This window comes from Saccopteryx bilineata, chromosome 2, assembly GCF_036850765.1.
Source record: "Saccopteryx bilineata isolate mSacBil1 chromosome 2, mSacBil1_pri_phased_curated, whole genome shotgun sequence".
NCBI classification, from domain to species: domain Eukaryota; kingdom Metazoa; phylum Chordata; class Mammalia; order Chiroptera; family Emballonuridae; genus Saccopteryx; species Saccopteryx bilineata.
Window position 1 is genome coordinate 163,253,933 of NC_089491.1, and position 17,365 is coordinate 163,271,297.

The 17,365-nt window shown below is 35.4% G+C and overlaps 1 protein-coding gene across 4 annotated transcripts in view; it reads left to right on the forward strand.

Annotated features, from left to right (window-relative positions):
- NUP58 (nucleoporin 58) overlaps window positions 1-17,365 on the forward strand; it is a 53,031-nt gene that overhangs the window by 30,490 nt on the left and 5,176 nt on the right. The window contains exons 13-15 of one of the 4 annotated variants that reach the window (XM_066258312.1): window positions 4,566-4,664; window positions 6,233-6,328; window positions 7,533-9,703. In XM_066258312.1, the coding sequence (XP_066114409.1) occupies window positions 4,566-4,664; window positions 6,233-6,328; window positions 7,533-7,702 (365 nt within the window). In that variant the 3' untranslated portion in view covers window positions 7,703-9,703. Of the gene's footprint in view, window positions 1-4,565; window positions 4,665-6,232; window positions 6,329-7,532; window positions 9,704-17,365 lie in introns of those variants that run through there. The other 3 variants (XM_066258313.1, XM_066258316.1, XM_066258314.1) reach the window with 3 other exon arrangements.

The following is a 17,365-nucleotide window of genomic DNA, read 5'->3' on the forward strand; positions in this document are numbered from 1 at the left end:
TGGAAAGTTAAGCTGATGAAAATCATTGGTGAGATACTGGAAAGCAGAAAATTTTAGTCCTTGGTTTAATTCCACTTCTCATGGGAAAAACACATTTGGCAGTTCTGCAGTGTTTAGTTTGGTCCTGTGTCAGAGATTACTACTGTCTTTTACTCCTGCTGTTCCTTTTTTGTCAGGCTTACAGTTTGCTATAGAAAACTGTAGTCTTAATTAGGATACTGATATATTTTTACTCATTCATACATTTTTGAGTAATGCTTACTATACTATAGCATGTATTCCTCTGAGAAATCCATATAGTCCAGTAGTAAATTATAGTACAAAATAAGTAAAAAAATAAAAATAAAAATGACGTAGCTAGACTGACTGCATTCAGGCTGCCTCTTTAGGGAAGCATTCTCTGTTTCTCACTATTGGCAGTTTACAACTTGTTCTTCACATTTGGAGGTGACAGAAGTGACTTCCATCTGTAAATGGCTATTGATGGATTTATGCCAACTCCTTCACATTCCAGGGCTGGTCCCATGTGAATAGTGGCTTGCATTAGTTCTGTATGTGATTCTCTAGCTGGCTGGGGTATAAGGTTGTGTCCTCAAGTTGTGAGGAAAAGTGTCTGATTGAAGTGTCCCTATCAGTCCGTAATTATGAGCCTCAGTTCTCATGATTATTTAACCAATTAATCAGACAAACCATAGTACCAGTATACTTTTTAGAGCCAATATCAGTCCTAAAAATGATCAAATAAGCATGAGTTTGGTTAAGTGTTCTTGCACCAAAGGGATTTCCATTAGAGAGGTTTGTATGTTTTCACTCACACATTTTGGGCTTATGGACTTAGGAAGATAGATGTTCATTGTATAAATATGAGTGCCTACTATGTGTGAGGTTGTGGGGATACAAAGATAAACAGTATAGGTGTGGTATTGGCTCTCTGTGGTGATGACAGTATAGCTTAGAGTAATTGTGTTGAAGAGCCTTTTCCTGATATGCTTTAATTTTGTCTGTGAATTTTGTCAGGCCTTGGGGAAACTGACTGCTTCCTCTGTTCCCTGCAGTTTTAAAACCCACATAGGGATTTTCTGATCATGTGGCAGGAATTGCAGTTTAGCAAACCTAAGCGGTCTAGAGTGTGTTCATGTTGAGTTATGTGAATGTTTAGAACTGAGAAGCTAAGCAATCATGAGAAGTTTTACAGCGTCTTCTCTTTTTCCTTTTGTTTTTCTGAAGGTCTCCCTGGCTCCATAGTCCATACTTTATGCATCTCCCTGTTATGCTGTTAGTTATTTTAGTCATGTCTCCACTATAGCAAGATTTATGAGGCCCGTTAGATAGTGCTGATTTTATGTGTTACATCCTGTTTAGAAATATCTATTGATTTCATCATGCAATGTCTTATTTCTTATGCCCTGTAACTTTGAAGAAATCTTTTTAAAACCAGTAACAGATTTTAAAGACCATCTAGATAAAGTTAGGTAAAGCCTATGTGCCATTTATATATATATATATATAGTGCTGTTGATCTGTGCAAGATTTAAGTTGTCAGGCGATTTGCTTTTATTTGCATATGGATTTTTACTTCATTAATACAAAACAGCTTCTTAGGCTAATACCTTCTGAAGGTGGTTTCTGTGTGGTCTTTTTTGGAGGTGGAGGTATGCACTTAAGTGACTTCTTGATTATTATTTTATGTTTTTTAATGAAGTTATATAATGAAATTTAGGCCTGTGTAATTTGTGGTTATTGCTTCTGAAGGGTAAATATAATTAATAAAAATCCAGCAGGCTATTAAGGTATGAAATAAGCATCAACACCCGGATAATTTACATGTTGGTAGAGCGTGAGTATACTTGTCCACTTTCTAGTGCTTCTAAAGCCTCTTAAAAAGCCTAAGATTTTACATTAGGCTGTTATCAGTATGAATTTTAACTTAGGGTAGATTGTTTTAAGCCAGTGTACTGGGATTAAGCTTTGCTGTTGTGTTTTGACACTTTAAAAGTGATGTTTACATAATAAGACTTTTTTCATGTGAGTTAGCTGCTGTTTCTAAGGAGAGCTGAGACATTTTGTTAGAAATTCCTTCCAGTTTTTAGTATAGATTTGGACATTGAAGGTGTAGTGTTAAATAGGAAACTAAGTATTTCATTTTATTGTGGTTTTGTGATTTTGTTGTATTTAATAACCAAAGGAGCATTCCCCATTAAATCACTAAGCAAAATTTTTCAAATTGGGGAAAAGGCATTTTTTGTTTAAGAAATAATTATTTTAAAATACGATTTAAGAATAACCAGATTAATTACATTAGGTATTTTGAGTGGTCACTGAAAATTATAAAAAATTTTAGCACTTTAGTCCTTTTTCTGTGAATGAAATTTTACTCTTAAAGAGGTAGAATTTATTCTGGGAAGTATGAATTAACAGTATTAAACTTGATTTTTTTGTGTGTGAATCTATTATATGGTAACTTTTGTAAAATGTTACTCTACATGAAGATTTCACTTTGGGCAATCGTTGGGATATATTACTACTAACTTGGTTTTATTTATGGGAACTAAGAGCCTCTCATTGAATGACTATTCAGATTTTGAAACAGACTTCTTGAATTGTTTACATAATTTTTGCCTGAAGGATTTAGATTCTGCTTTCTAATAGTGAAACTAATTTATATAAGTGGCCAGAGTGTAATATATATGCTAATAATTTGCCATGGGAGATATTTATCGTGAGTCTTTACTATTAAAAATCTTATACATTTGCCTACTAGTTTTATAAATGATGCTGCCTTCAGAATTTGTGTGAAGGTACACAAAACTAAAAAATATGTATCTGTTGTGCAGTGGAAAGTATTGTCATCGTTGGAGTTCTTCATTACTTATATCCTGAATATTGATGACTAGAGTTGCTCTTAAAAATAGACCCACACTCAACAAAAAGCATGTTATTTGAGTAACTTATGACTTGTGAGCTGAGGGCTGTGGTGTGCATTATTCTTTAGCGTCTTCCACCAGCAGTGCCTCCTATTAACATGATGCTTGAGTCTCTCAATGTTAAAGAAACTGGACATGTGTTTTCTACATACTATTTTTGTTAGAAATAGGAAAGTAATATGCTTAGTTTCTTTGTCCTATAGTAACATTTTACAAAAGAGCTACTTGGCAAGTATTTTATTCTCAAATTGATCTCAAACTGGATGTAAAAATTTAACTCCTTTTTTAGTTTATTTTTTAATAGTAGTATAAGAACTCTGGCTGCTATTAGTTCCCACTCTTTATTTTCTGGGTGGAAGCTATGTGAAAAGTCCAGTTTTGTCCCAGTGTAGCAAAACGTAATTTGTTTCTCTCCTTCCCTCCCTCCCTCCTTTCTTCTTTCTTTTTTTATGCTTTATAATTTACACTACCTTTTGAATATACAAACCTCATTCATTGAACAACTTGAAGGCTTTGAGTTCTCTGAAATATTACAATTTCAATCTATGTATTACTTTGGCAGATCCCTTCACTTTGAGATGCACTGATCACTGTGCTTGAAAAAGACGAGACTGAAGATTGTACTATGAAACTTATTGAATAGTTTTCATAAGTTATTTATCAAATGAGAGATTTTTAGATTTTTGCAGTCTGCTTAGTTTTAAAAAAGAATGTAGTTAAAATGAGAGGCAAGTTTGATGCTATTCTTGCCAAACAAACTCAGCCAAAATCTTTCAAATAACACCTGGAAAAAGGATGACCAAAATCGTTTTGCATCTGATTACATTTTCCAAAATGTTGGAAAGAAATTTCTGAATTGAAATCTTGAATGTATTGAATCTGTTAAGGTACACAGTGGTGCCTTTGTAAATGTTCATTATCTATCTTATTTAATCAGGTGATAAGTGGTGTAATGTAGCAGAGCTTAACATTAGAATTCAGTTACCACTTTTTGTGAACAAGTTGGAATTGTCATGTTACTATGTAATTGATTTGCTTTAAAATGAACAATAAATTTAATAAAATAAAACATTGTCTTGTTTTTTATCTATTTATTTTATATATATCACTCATATTTCATATAAGAAATCATGCCTGGCTTTTTGGGTACTTACTCTTATGAAGTAACATGATAGTTTTGCCATGTTAGTGTCAGTCTCTTTTGATCAGTTGAGACTTGACTCTAACAGTAAGGAGCTTGTTTTTAAAAAAAATAGTTAAAGTCTTTATTGATTACACCAACTAATTTTATCAAAAAACAAATGGGGAGATCTAAAAATGATTTTAGAAGCAAAACTAAACTATAATTTACAATACATTAAAGATTTCAAATTATTTTGCAGGTTAAACTAACATCTTTCAATGCAGTAAGCTTCTTTTACTTGTCTACTGTGAACAAATTAATTTTAAAAATTTGGGAGGTAGTTATATCAGTTGGGACAGATAAATTAGGCTGGGGAGACATCCTGAAAACTAAGTTTTAGCTAATAGAATTTGTTTAAAGTAATTACTGTTTATTTTAAAAACAATTAAACTTTAATCTTGAAAGAGTTAAGGCAAATTTGTTTTTCCCCCCTCCCCCCCCTTTTTTTTTTATACCAGGGCCACAGCCATCTCTGGGAGTTAGTTTTGGAACGCCATTCGGCTCAGGTATTGGCACTGGCTTGCAATCAAGTGGCTTAGGTTCTTCAGCCCTTGGAGGTACACTTTAACTTTTCTAATAATTGCATTGAACTCTTATACACTTGAATTGATGCTAGCCTGTAAAAAATTTCTAAAAGGATCTACTATTTTGGAAGGTAAGATTCCATCTGGCAAAACCAATTCTGCAAACATACTCAATGTTTTCTAGTATTAAATTTAGAATCTAGAAAATCATTTCATCTGTGAATAGTAAATATTAAAAAGTATTACAATTAAGTGGTAGGGATGTTCCTATACTCAAAGCAATATGCAAAAATATGAACTTGAAAATTTACTTAGTTTTAATAAATTTAACTAACTTTAAAAAAATTAGAAGTAGTAATTAACATCAGTTGGGAGTCCAAACTACTATACTTCTGGATATACATTCTCCTAATCATTATCTTCTTTTTCTGGAAACGAACACTTTAAATGGGGAAATAATTTCATAAGTTGAACAGCTTAGTTTCTGTTCATTCCTAAGTACTTTTGGCTATTTGACTGTATGCATGTTTGTATACATACGCAATTAAATTTACTTGAATAGTTTCATAAGTAAATTCTAATAGTGAGGTAAGTCTGGAAAACATGCTAAATAAAGATGCATTCTTAATTGTCTGATATGGATGATTGAAAGTTGATTGTGTTTTATGGAACACATTGTCATATAATGAATATGGTTCTGTTATTCCCATTGAAATATATCATAAGAGGGTAAGCTTATAAGCTATTATGGTTACTTCATATAATAGACCCTATTAGGAATTACTAGAATTATGACAGCATAATTCTGTAATCTAATTTGCCATCATAATTCTTAGAGGCAGTAAGACTCAAACTCAGTATTTTAGATAAGCTGTTGTAGTAATCTGAGAAGAATTATTTGAATTTTATTTTTAAGCACTTTTAGGTGTAAAGTCTTCAAGTACTTATTAAAATCTCATGAACTATATGATGAAAACAATTTTTTAGGTTAAATTTAGACTATTAAGAGAAAAAAATGTTCTCCCAGTTTCTCATTGTTACGTTGGCTGATGCTATGGCAACAGCATACTGTTATTGAGTAGATTTAACTGTTTCATAATTATACAGTTTTTCAATGGTAAAGGTTCTTAAGTGAAAATATTTGGGTGAAAAAGCAGAGTAATATCACCTTGTGGTAACTCTCTTTACATTATTGTGCATGTTTGCTTATTGTGAATTTAGCCCCCCCTCTTTTTTCTTTTGTAAAATGAAATATCCCAAAGTAGATAATGTTATATCTGTTTGAGTAAAATCATGCTTGAATGCTCACTAAAATTTCTAGTTCATTTGGAAGAGCAAATACTAAAATGTTCTTGTTTTTTATGGCCTTGTTATTTAAAAATCACTGATGGGTCATAAACTTAGTCTAAATACATACAAATGTTTTATTTCAGAACTAATCTGGTTCTTCCAGAAGTCTTATGCAAAGCAGATTTTCTTCATAAGGCCATGTTTTTGAACACTGTATTATTAGACCTTTGATAATTTGGGTTTTACTGGTCAGTGTCCATTCACCTGTGTTTTACCTGCCATTGTGTATTTCTCTATTGCCCTTCCACTAGGATTTGGAGCTAGCTCTGGTTTTGGATGCAGCACCACAGGGGCCTCCACATTTGGATTTGGAACAACAAATAAACCCTCAGGAAGTCTTAGTGCAGGTTTGTGTGTTTCAGCCTGAATTTCAGACAAATTTAAAGGTGCAAAATACTCAATTTGAAAGTACAAGTATTTCCAATATTGAAAAAAATCCTTGATTTAGTTCCTATCCTCTGGGTGAAGCATGAAAGCCTAACCATATAGCTTTATCTCTCTCGTAAGCTAAATGTCAGGTTTATAAAATATTTCTAACAAAACTCATTAGTTTGATAAAATAAATAATTATATCCTGCCTTAATTAGGTAGAAATTCCTTTGAACCCAAAGACTAACTTCATGGTACAAAAATGTTTTTCATTATTGTAAGAGTAAGTTTTAGCTGGTTTTTATCATTCATTCAGGATAATGATTTCTCTTTCAAAGAGATGATCTGTAGTTATTATGTCTCATCTTACAGTTGGGTTCTTTGTTCATTCTTCAGATAGTCTTCTGAGTCTTTCAGTAGAAATTTCCATGTTCCATCTACTTTTGTACTTTCTCTATATTTATAAATTATGACTTGTTTTAATATACAGCACTTAGGGATAAAAACTATGTCTAAAATGGTGATGTAATGCCAATTAATTTGTATTGAAATTAAGGGAATTTGAAGGAAATTCTGTTTGATATTAAATAATGTTTAAAATCAACAGTTCCAGCAGAATAACATATGTGGAATACAGTGGTATCAGAATTATAAATATGTTAATATTCATTAACTAGACAATGCTAGTACTTGATCTTAATTATGTAAGGGCTCTTATAAAATCAAAAACAATAGGCATTACTCTTCAGTGTATTTCTTGCCTCGAAAATTGTGGGTTGTGGTTTTCTTGGAGGACTTAAAATTGTATGGATGGGTCCAAAGTTTGGGAGAGTATCTTCAATATGTTGATAAAATATTTCTGGAGGGGCAGAGGAAGAAGGCACCTTGGCACATTCAGTTCCCAGAAAAGTGTATGGCACTTGAAGTCTTTTATAGATTTCAGTTATTTGCACTAGGGTTTCTCTTTCGGCCTGGATGATTAAACTTCTGTCTCTCTGGTGCCAGTTGATTGCTAAATGATTTTCCTATAAAATTGCATGTTAGAAATTTAGGGCCATAACATATTTACTGTTTTTATAGATTATATATCTTGCAGCTAGAAATTTACCTCTCATCCTCATTTTTTATATTTGTTTTTGTGACTTAACTTCTGATATGAATATTCTTTCCCCTAAACATAAGGCTTTGGCAGCTCAAGTACCTCTGGGTTTAACTTCAGCAATCCTGGCATCACGGCATCAGCTGGTTTGACATTTGGGGTGTCCAATCCTGCCTCTGCAGGCTTTGGAACAGGAGGTCAACTCCTTCAGTTGAAGAAACCTCCAGCTGGAAACAAAAGAGGAAAAAGATAAACATGGGTTGATGTGTTGAGAGAATCCATTGCAGCATCGTTTATTCTGAGTCTATTTTTCTAAAATTGATGTAGGAATTAAATTACGTCCCAGGAGATTTCTAAAGTTTGATATTTTTCCTTACTCGGGAATTTGAACTTATTCTTATTTGCCATGCTAAATGTCTTTTTTCTTGTGAATTTGAAACCCAGTTGTATATTTTTCTTTATTTCGATTTTAAGTGTAAGGAATATTCTGATTACATTGCTGGTTGGTAAAACCTACTACTATTTACCTAGTGTTAATAGCAATGTTTTTGTTGATACAGTTTACATTATGTGAAAATATGCACATGTGTTTCTTACATAGTTGGTATGAACTCTAGGGCCTATACTAGAATCAGTTGGTTTCTTGATAAAGGTCTTTTGAACTACACTGCAGGGCATCTTGTGAATATGTATATAAATTTATACAGAATAATACACACAACTGCGTGTGCATATAAAACATATATTTACAGACCTACAACTTTTGCCTCAGACTGTTCCCCTTTTCTAAGGGTATTTCAATTTTCACCTTTGCAGCTTCAAATCTTCAGTGCTTTCAGTGCTTGTAGAATGATGAGCTAGAGGTCAGGTTACTGCAGTTACGTATTTGCTTAAAGACTTAGTGAAATGGTTACTGTTATAAATATTTGACCGACTCAACTTGATTGCCCCTAGTCTTTTCTATTTTTGTTTTCCATCTTAACTGTCAACAGCTACTCTAAATGAGTAAATGAATGCTGGTAAAATTTGTTGAACATTTTAACAAATTTATTATTCTATATATCCTCAAATTGCCTGTATGAGATGATTTTTCATATCTGAAATGAACCTTCAAAAGCATATTGGAACTCCAGACTGGTGTTCTGGGAGCAAAGAGCTATTAAGCCAAATTAGTTCTATGCAGATGAAGGATGCACTATGACTTTAGTGGAAACTTTTCTAGCTATTCCAACACAGAGTTCTTACAGGGCTATTGACATTGACACCAAATGGAGTGGCTCATCAGCCTCTTAATGTCTTAAGTAAGTGCTTAATTTGGAACAGAGAAACAATATATTTTAAGAAAAAAAGTATTCTTTTTATTAACTATAAACTGTCCCCTATTTTAACAGAGCTCCAGGTAATAACACATAGGCATGTCAGGATGCATCTGTGTCATATTTGTTTATCTTAGTACTAGTGACATAAGAGTGGGTAAAAAAAAGAGTCCTTGGAAAGAGAACTGCCTTAGCCATGATTTCAGACAGAAACCATTAGGTAGACCCTATGTATCTTTCAATTACAGTTTTCAGATGGGATGTGAACATGGAATTTATTGAAAATATTTTAATTTTTTATATAGAAGGTTTTGTACATAATGTGCATCAAGTGAATATTTTCAGAAGCATTTCACCGAGATAGCTTTTTTCTAAAATAAGTATTGCATAAATATGTGTATGTGTATATACACACGTGCAGATGTGCACACACACTTTTAGTATGTTAGTTCGGTTTGATTATAAAAGTGTTGTCAAATCTGTTTTATTTATATGCATATAACAATGATTGGCTTTTTGGAATTAATATATTTGCGCCTTGATGCATTAAAATAAGGAAAATGCTTTGTTTCTGAGCTCTGAAGCTGTTTTTAATTTTGTACACTTCTAATACTGCAATCCCCAGAACCAGATTTTGGGTCAGGGTAGATAAACATGTGATTTTGTGTTTTGAATGACAGTTAAAATGAAATATACAATTAAAGCAAACTTTTTTTTTTAAGAACATCACATTATACTGCAAAAATCTGAATATTTATATTTCTTGGTTTTTTTCTTTATATATTTTACATTTAAATATGTTGAACCACTGGAAATTTGTAACAGATCAGTTTTGTGATAGGAGTTAAACATGTCATTGTCTCCATTGTCTTCACTTTGTCCAGAGCCTGTCATTAAGTAAACAATAAAATTTATTGCGTCAGTTGCTTTGAATCTTTATAGGTGTTAGTAGTTCTTAATATGTAATTTCTAATTATTGCTCTTTTATTCTCTTGGGTCAGTTTTTAGTGTTTTCAATGATTTACACATTTTTGGTTAAAAAAAAAAACTGGAAGCCTGACCACAAGAAAGAAAGTTTGAGTAAAAAATAAAATTTGCCTTTAAACGAAGTCCTAATCCCACTTTCTTTCCCAGAATATTCACTGTAAATGGTTTGCTGTATATCCTTTTAGACTTTTTTTAAAATGCTTTTTGAACATATGTGTACAGGTATTTATTCCTGCTTTTTTCTTCTCATTTTCTCAAATTTATCATTCCCTCTTAGATCCTTTTTCTGTTTTGTAACAAATGGATTGCAAGTCAGTATATTCTGTGATTTGCTTTTCTCCTTTAATACTGTATCATCGACATCTTTTCATGTCAATCCATGCACGTTTCCTTTTTACGTACTATTCTGTAGCATAAATGGATGATGATTTGTTCCAACTCATACTTGTTGGTGGGTAGTTAGGTTCTTTCCATTATTTCAATGTTATAGAAAAATCTGCAGTGAGTATCCTTGTAAATGGTTCTTTGTGCTTATGTTTAATGTTTCTTTGGATGGATTCTAGAAGAGGAATTGCTAAAGATTAGCATACAAAATTGTATATTTTAATGTCAGACTGCCTTCAAAAAATGCTATATATAATAAATACATACTTCTATAGTTTGTATGAGTATCCGTTTCCCAGCAATCTCTAAACATAGGTATTATCAATTTTAATAAGTACTTGTGAGGTTGAACTTTTTAATATATAAATTTCTCCACTTGCATGTTAGTATCCTTTTCCATTTTTATAATCAGGTTATTTAGGAGTTTTTAAATTTTTTAAAATTTGTAAGGTTTCTGTACATAATGGTCATTAATATTATTCTTTGAGATAAGTTGGAGTCCTGTAATCATCGGGTTCAAACTCCTGCCTTGACCCTGTATAATCTTGGGCAAGTTACCTAACTTTTCTAGCCCTCAGCTTCATCATCTGGATACGGGACAATCAAGATGAGTGGTTGTATTAATAACATACTCGACTCTAAAGCATTTGGGTAGCATGAGCCCTGACTCTGAAAGCAGTTACTGTTCCTGCACCAATACCCCACTGCTTTCATTATTGAGGCTGGAGGCTTGATTTTGGCCTGATAGGGAAAGCCAACCTATCTTACTATTCTGTTTGGTGTGTGTGTGTGTGTCTTTTGGGGGAGGGATGTCTATTTAGGACACTTACTCTTTAAGGTGAAGTTTAATACTTATTTTGTCAAGTTTCTTTTTTCTTAAAGTCCTACTGGGATTTTGATTGGGTTAATACAAATATGGTATCATCCAGGGAGGATTGACATCTTAATACATAGAGCATGGTATATGCATTTATTGGGTTTTTATTTTTCAGCAAGGTGTTTCAGTGTTTATTAGATTCTTGGTTAATTGTTCCTCAACAGCATCTTGTTCTGTTTCTGAGTGTAGTTGGTACAAGGTTATTTACATTATTACAAATGCAGATTAATGGTTCTTTTGTGATAATAGAGTAAATCCAAGTTAATGTCCTACTGATTTCAAATAGTATCTTCTGTAACAAGGGAATTAGAGTATGCCTCTGGAAGTACTGTTGTGGGAGTTTCTTTTGCATGTGAAATACTTGGATCTCTCCCACCTGTTTCCTAGGTACCCCCTTCCCCAGGCCTTGTGCAGTCTCTGTGTGAGTAACCTGAGTGCCCTGTATTTTTTGGAGCACGCATCCATGGTTATTACTAGGGGGACATCACACTGGGCTCATTAACATGGGGCCAGGGTCCTGGAAAATCTGTGCTGGTGGGCCTATTTTAAGTCTTATTCACAAAATCACCTTTGCCTATCAATGTCTCTCCCATTTATTGAGTGTGTAGTCTGTTCTGGGCACCACCCTCAGAACTTTTATCAACTTGACTTGTTTAATCTCCATATTACCCTATAAAGCAGAGAGCAATTTATTTATGGTCCTATGGTTGTTAAGTCATGGAGCTGAGGGTTTTTTTGTGACAGAATAGCACACTGACTTTCCTGTCCCACCTCTTAAAGGCACTGAAGATAATGCGATTGCATTATTTATATGGGGGAAATTACAGGTATATAATAGACTATAGATGAAGGCAAGGTAAGTATGAAGGGCCATGGGACTTGAGGGAGAATAATCATATCCAGGCCTGACCTGTTTTGACACGGTGAATAAAGTGTCGACCTCGAACGCTGAGGTTGCTGGTTCGAACCCCAGGCTTGCCTAGTCAAGGCACATACAAAAAGCAACTACTACAAGTTGATGCTTTCTGCTCCTCTTCATTCCTTTCTATATATCCTCTTTGTAAAATCAATAAATAAAATCTTTGAAAAGAAATAATCACCATATCTCGGATGTAAAGAGTGAAGAAGCAACCCTTACCTGCGGTGGCACAGTGGATAAAGCGACAACCTGGAACACTGAGGTCACTGGTTTTGAAACCCCAGGCTTGCGCCTGGTCAAAGCACATACAAAAAACAACTACTGTTGATGCTTCCTGCTCTCCTTTTTCTCCTCTAAAATTAATAAAATCTTACAAAAAATAAAAGTAAAATGATTTTACTAAATCCCTTTGGTAACTAGGAACTTTAAAGGTTTGTTACAAAATTAATGATAAATATTCTTTAGTACCCAAGTCATTACCAAATAATCTTAAGAAAGGAAGTTTTATGTATGTAGTCAAGTTTAAGATTAAGATAAATTTATTTTAGTGAGTGAATTTAAAATCAAAAGTAAGCTGATGCAGAATTAGAATTAGATTTTCTCTCTCTGCTAAAAAGGATAGTTTCTTGGGCTATTGGTTTTCCACTATTACTGTGAAATTTTTTCTTCCTAGAAAGCCAAGATTCTGTTTTATGAAAATAATTTTCTGTGTTTTATGTTGCCTTAACCATGTTCATGATTACTTAAGAAAATAATCTCCTTCATAGTAAGAACTAAGTTTTGCTAACAATATGTAAACTTCTGTATTTGTGTTTGAAATTTTTATTGCCACTTAAACTGAATGGGTAAGTAAGTATTGCTTCATAATGACTTATGATCCTAGTTAAATGTCTAAACCTCTTGATATTTTCACAAACTTCTCCAAATTTAAATTATAAATACAGTTTTGACCTGGGAATAACTGAAGTGTTTAGAAGGACTCCCAGGACACCACAAAAGATTTATTTTCTCTCCTTACAAAAGAGAAATATTAAACTAATTAGGTTTATTTTGATTTGTTGAAATTACATGGTAAGCTCTGTCAAATTATCTTGTATTTATATGCCTATATTCTTAGTATTTAATGAATGTCCTAGAGATTACAATCTCTAATAGTTTACAATGTCCTGAAATAATACAGTGATACCTTGAGATACGAACAGACCAACATACGATTTTTTTTAAGATAAAAGCTGCGACTCGGCCTGACCTGTGGTGGCGCAGTGGATAAAGCGTCGACCTGGAAATGCTGAGGTCGCCGGTTCGAAACCCTGGGCTTGCCTGGTCAAGGCACATATGGGAGTTGATGCTTCCAGCTCCTCCCCTTTCTCTCTCTCTGTCTCCTCTCTCTCTCTCTCTCTCTCTCTCTCTCTCTCTGTCTCTCCCTCTCCTCTCTAAAATGAATAAATAAAAAAATTTAAAAAAGAAAAAAAAAAAAGGCTGCGACTTGGTTCGTATTTTTATTTGAGATCCGAGTGAAATTCTGAGATCCGAGTAGTGATTCGGCAAGCTGCCGCTAGTTGGCACGTTGGCTCACCGTTCCAGTATCAGCAGTTTGATACAGTACGAGTTGACTGACTTATGAGCTCGGTAATAGAACGAATTAAATTTGTATCTCAAGGTACCACTGTATTTTAATTTGGTAACTTAAAGTGGTATGTTATAGAGAAAAGCATATTTCTTTATATTTCTTTGTCAATTGTTTTATAACCATGTCATCTTAACCTGGGGTTTCAAAACCAGTCTTTTTGTTTTGAGAGGAGGGGAGATAGACAGACTTTCGCATGTTCCCTGACCAGAATCCAGCTGGCAACTCCATCTGGGGCCGATACTCGAATCAACTGAGCTATCCTCAGTGGCTGGGGCCAACGCTCTGACTAACCGAACCACTGGCTGTGAGAAGGAAAGAGTGAGAGAAGGGGGTGTGGGAAGGGAACAGAAGCAGATGGTCACTTCTCCTGTGTGCTCTGACCTGGGATTAAGCCCGGGATCAAACCTGGGACCAAACCCAGGATATCCGCAAGCCAGACCGATGCTCTATCCACTGAGCCAGCCCCGGCCAGGGCCCCATCTTAAGTTTTTTGTTACTTACAGGCACTCCTTCGGTCTAACTTTAATAGCTATGTAGAAGTTTGCTTCTACATTTGCAAGGTGATGTACCTGACTAATGTCCCTCCCCGTCGCATCAGTCCCAGAGATTCTATTGAAGTCATGGAAGAACAAATATCATGATCATCTTGAACCCAGGTTGGTGGGGCTTTACCAGGTTCTCTTAATAACCCATTCCTCTGTTAAATTGATTCAGCTCCTCTTAAGAACACCCAGGATGGCCCCACTGCTGATGAAAATTCAATCAGAAGGCCTTCAAAAATCAAAAGATGTGCTCCTGTACTGGCCAAAGATATACTCCAAAAGTCAGAATACACACTCAAACTCCAAACAGATCTCAAGTTGCTGATGAGAAGACAGCAAAAGATAAATAATGCACAACTTACTGCTGTGCATATCTGTCTTCATTTTACATCTCCTTTGTACATATAAAATTTAATTAGCTTCCTTTATTCAACCAACTCAAAAGGGAAGTTCTCCAATGTTCTATGTACTTGGCTACCAGGGAGATGGTTTTGGCCAATATTTGGCAAAACCTTATCTCCCTAGTGGGGAGTCCAAGCCCACCAACACATGATTAGTAATCTTTCAATAACTTTAAGAATGATATCCAATGAAACTTCAAGCCATAAAGCCTCAAAAGAAGGCTTTAGACTGGCTAAAGTTGTGTTCGATAATTGAATTGCTTTGGATTTTATTCTAGCTGAATAGGTGGTTTCTGCTCACTGGTCAATTGTTGCTCAGGAGCTGTAAACAAGGACATTAAAATAGTAGTAAGGTAGGACAACAGTACCCAACTGTGCACTTGTAAATATTTGCAACTAGGTACAAATCAGTTCCATTCCTTAAGCCCCTAGGTTTACGACCCTAATCAGCAGCTGTGGGGCCTTTACCTTGCCTGGGTGGATGAAGGTCATTGCCAAGGCATTAAGAAAAGTGAAAACAGTAGAAGGCTTATTCCTGAGGCTTAGGAACTGCTGCAAATGAAGTAAGTGCTTTTCAGTTCTGTTAAGGCTATGGCCTGATGCCTTAGCAGCATAAGTGCTGATAAAGGACCAATGTCAGCTCTGTTCTGGGCTCCTCAAGAAACTGAACCAGGGGAGGGTACACTTGAATGGCAATTGGACTGACAACTCTCAAGTTGTATACTATACAATGTATAGGATGTGTCTTGCCAGAGAGTGAGGTGTGTCCCAGCCAGCTAAAGTGTGTTGATCCTGTTGAAGTCCCAACTCATGCTCTGTGGACGGGAACTGACCCCAAGAGCACTGATAAGCTTCCTTTTTGTTTGTTTGGGTTCTTTTTAATTTGTTTGTTTTTACATAAGAGGAGGAGAGATAGTGAGGTAAACTCCCACATGCGCCCTGACCCAGATCCATCTGGTAACCCCATCTGGGGCCAATGCTTGAGTACCGAGGTATTTTTAATGCCTGAAGCTGATGTTCTCCAATGGAGCTATCCTCTGCCTGGGGCCACACTTGAACTAATTGAGCCACTGGCTGTCAGAGGGGAAGAGGGAGAGAAGGGGCAGAGGGAGGGAGAGAAAAGCAGATGGTCACTTCTATGTAACCTGACCAGGAATTGAACCCGGAACATCCATACATCAGGTTGACTCGGGCCACTGTGCCACTGGCCAGGGCCTGATAGGCTTTTTAACATGATCTTTTGCCACCTCACATTGCAGATCTTCTGGCACCTTCTGGCGCCTTCATCCCTTAAACACTATGACTGATGTTCACCATATGCATAGAATATGCAAACTGTATCCATGTTAACGATAGAAGTAATGCCACTGCATTTGTTATAATTGGAGGAAAGAACCTCAGGATGCATTTGGACCCTGAGAAGAGAGAAACTCACCCAAATATATATAGATAGATATTGCAGGCAAAGTCTGATGGCAAGTCCCTGCCTTGGCTTTCTGGGCTGGAGAAGCCTTTTATTTATTTATTTATTTATTTGTTATTATTATTGGAGAGGCAGGGAAGCAGAGAAGACTCCCACATGTGCTCCAACCAGGATCCACCAAGCAAGCCCCTACCAAATTATGCTCTGCCCAGCAGGGCGCAGCTCCGTTGCTCGGCAACCAAGCTATTTTAGTACCTGAGGTTTAGGCCTTGGAGCCATTCTCAGTGCTTAGGGCCAACTTTGCTCTAACCATTTGAGCCATGGCTGCAGAAGGGAAGAGAGCGAGAGAGATGGGGGTGGAGGGGGGAGAAGCACATGGTCATGAGAAGCCTTTTAAAGTTCAATCTGAAGATTCCTTAGGGAAATTACAGCAAAGCAGATTTAAAGGTGCCAGTATGGGTAATTACTATTCTTGCTAGACTTACACAGATAATCAGGCCAAGTTTATTGAAACTATACCTATTTTTCAGATAAGTTCATTATAATTTGGCTATCTTTGGTAAAAATGGGGATGATTTTAGAAAATTGTTTCAATAGGAACTACACTGCTCACAAATATTAGGGGATATTTTATAGCTTCATATTTATTTTAAATATCCGCTAATTTTTGTGAGCCTTTGTGGATATTAGAGTCTAGTGATATCCATTCTCTTGAGTTTTGTTTTCTGCTTGTAAACTGGACTGGATCCTGATTCTTGTAGTGATGTGAAATCATTGAGAACTAAAACTGTCCTTTCCTTGAACCTCACAAATTGCAGCTGGACAACATGATATAAACTTCAGAGATTGCCATAACAGCTCATACTTAACCTCAGAGACTGATGCTGTGTAAGTCACACAGAAAGTTTATCTGGGCACCTGATAACATTAAAGACATTTCCAATTATCAATATAAAAGGCCGTTTCTAATCTACAAACCCAGAAACTGCTTTACAATTTTCTCTGATCATTAACCTTTGTTTTTTTGTTCCCATAAATCTTATCAAATACTGATTTTATAGAATTTAACCCATATGGTCAGCCGTTTAGCCCATTTGACTGTCCAAACTCTAAGGCTCCAACAGAGTCCTTGGCATGTGGATCCTTAAACAATAGGATTACTTTAGATGACTTGTTAGCTGAACAAGGACGTGTTTATACACCGGCCAACTGTTTGGTTCCTGGGGAACATAATAACAAAAGTTGCTCTTTATTCTTTGTCTCCCCTTGGGGTACAGATACCCTAGCCTGCTGCTACTTCTACCACTGCTGTCATCCATGCTTGCAAATTGAACACCCAGAGTACCCCCTTTAAGGCTCAGGAAATATCACATAAGATGTGGACATGTGAGATTATAATGTGTGATTATGTGGACATACGAGAGCCGGCTAAGAGGG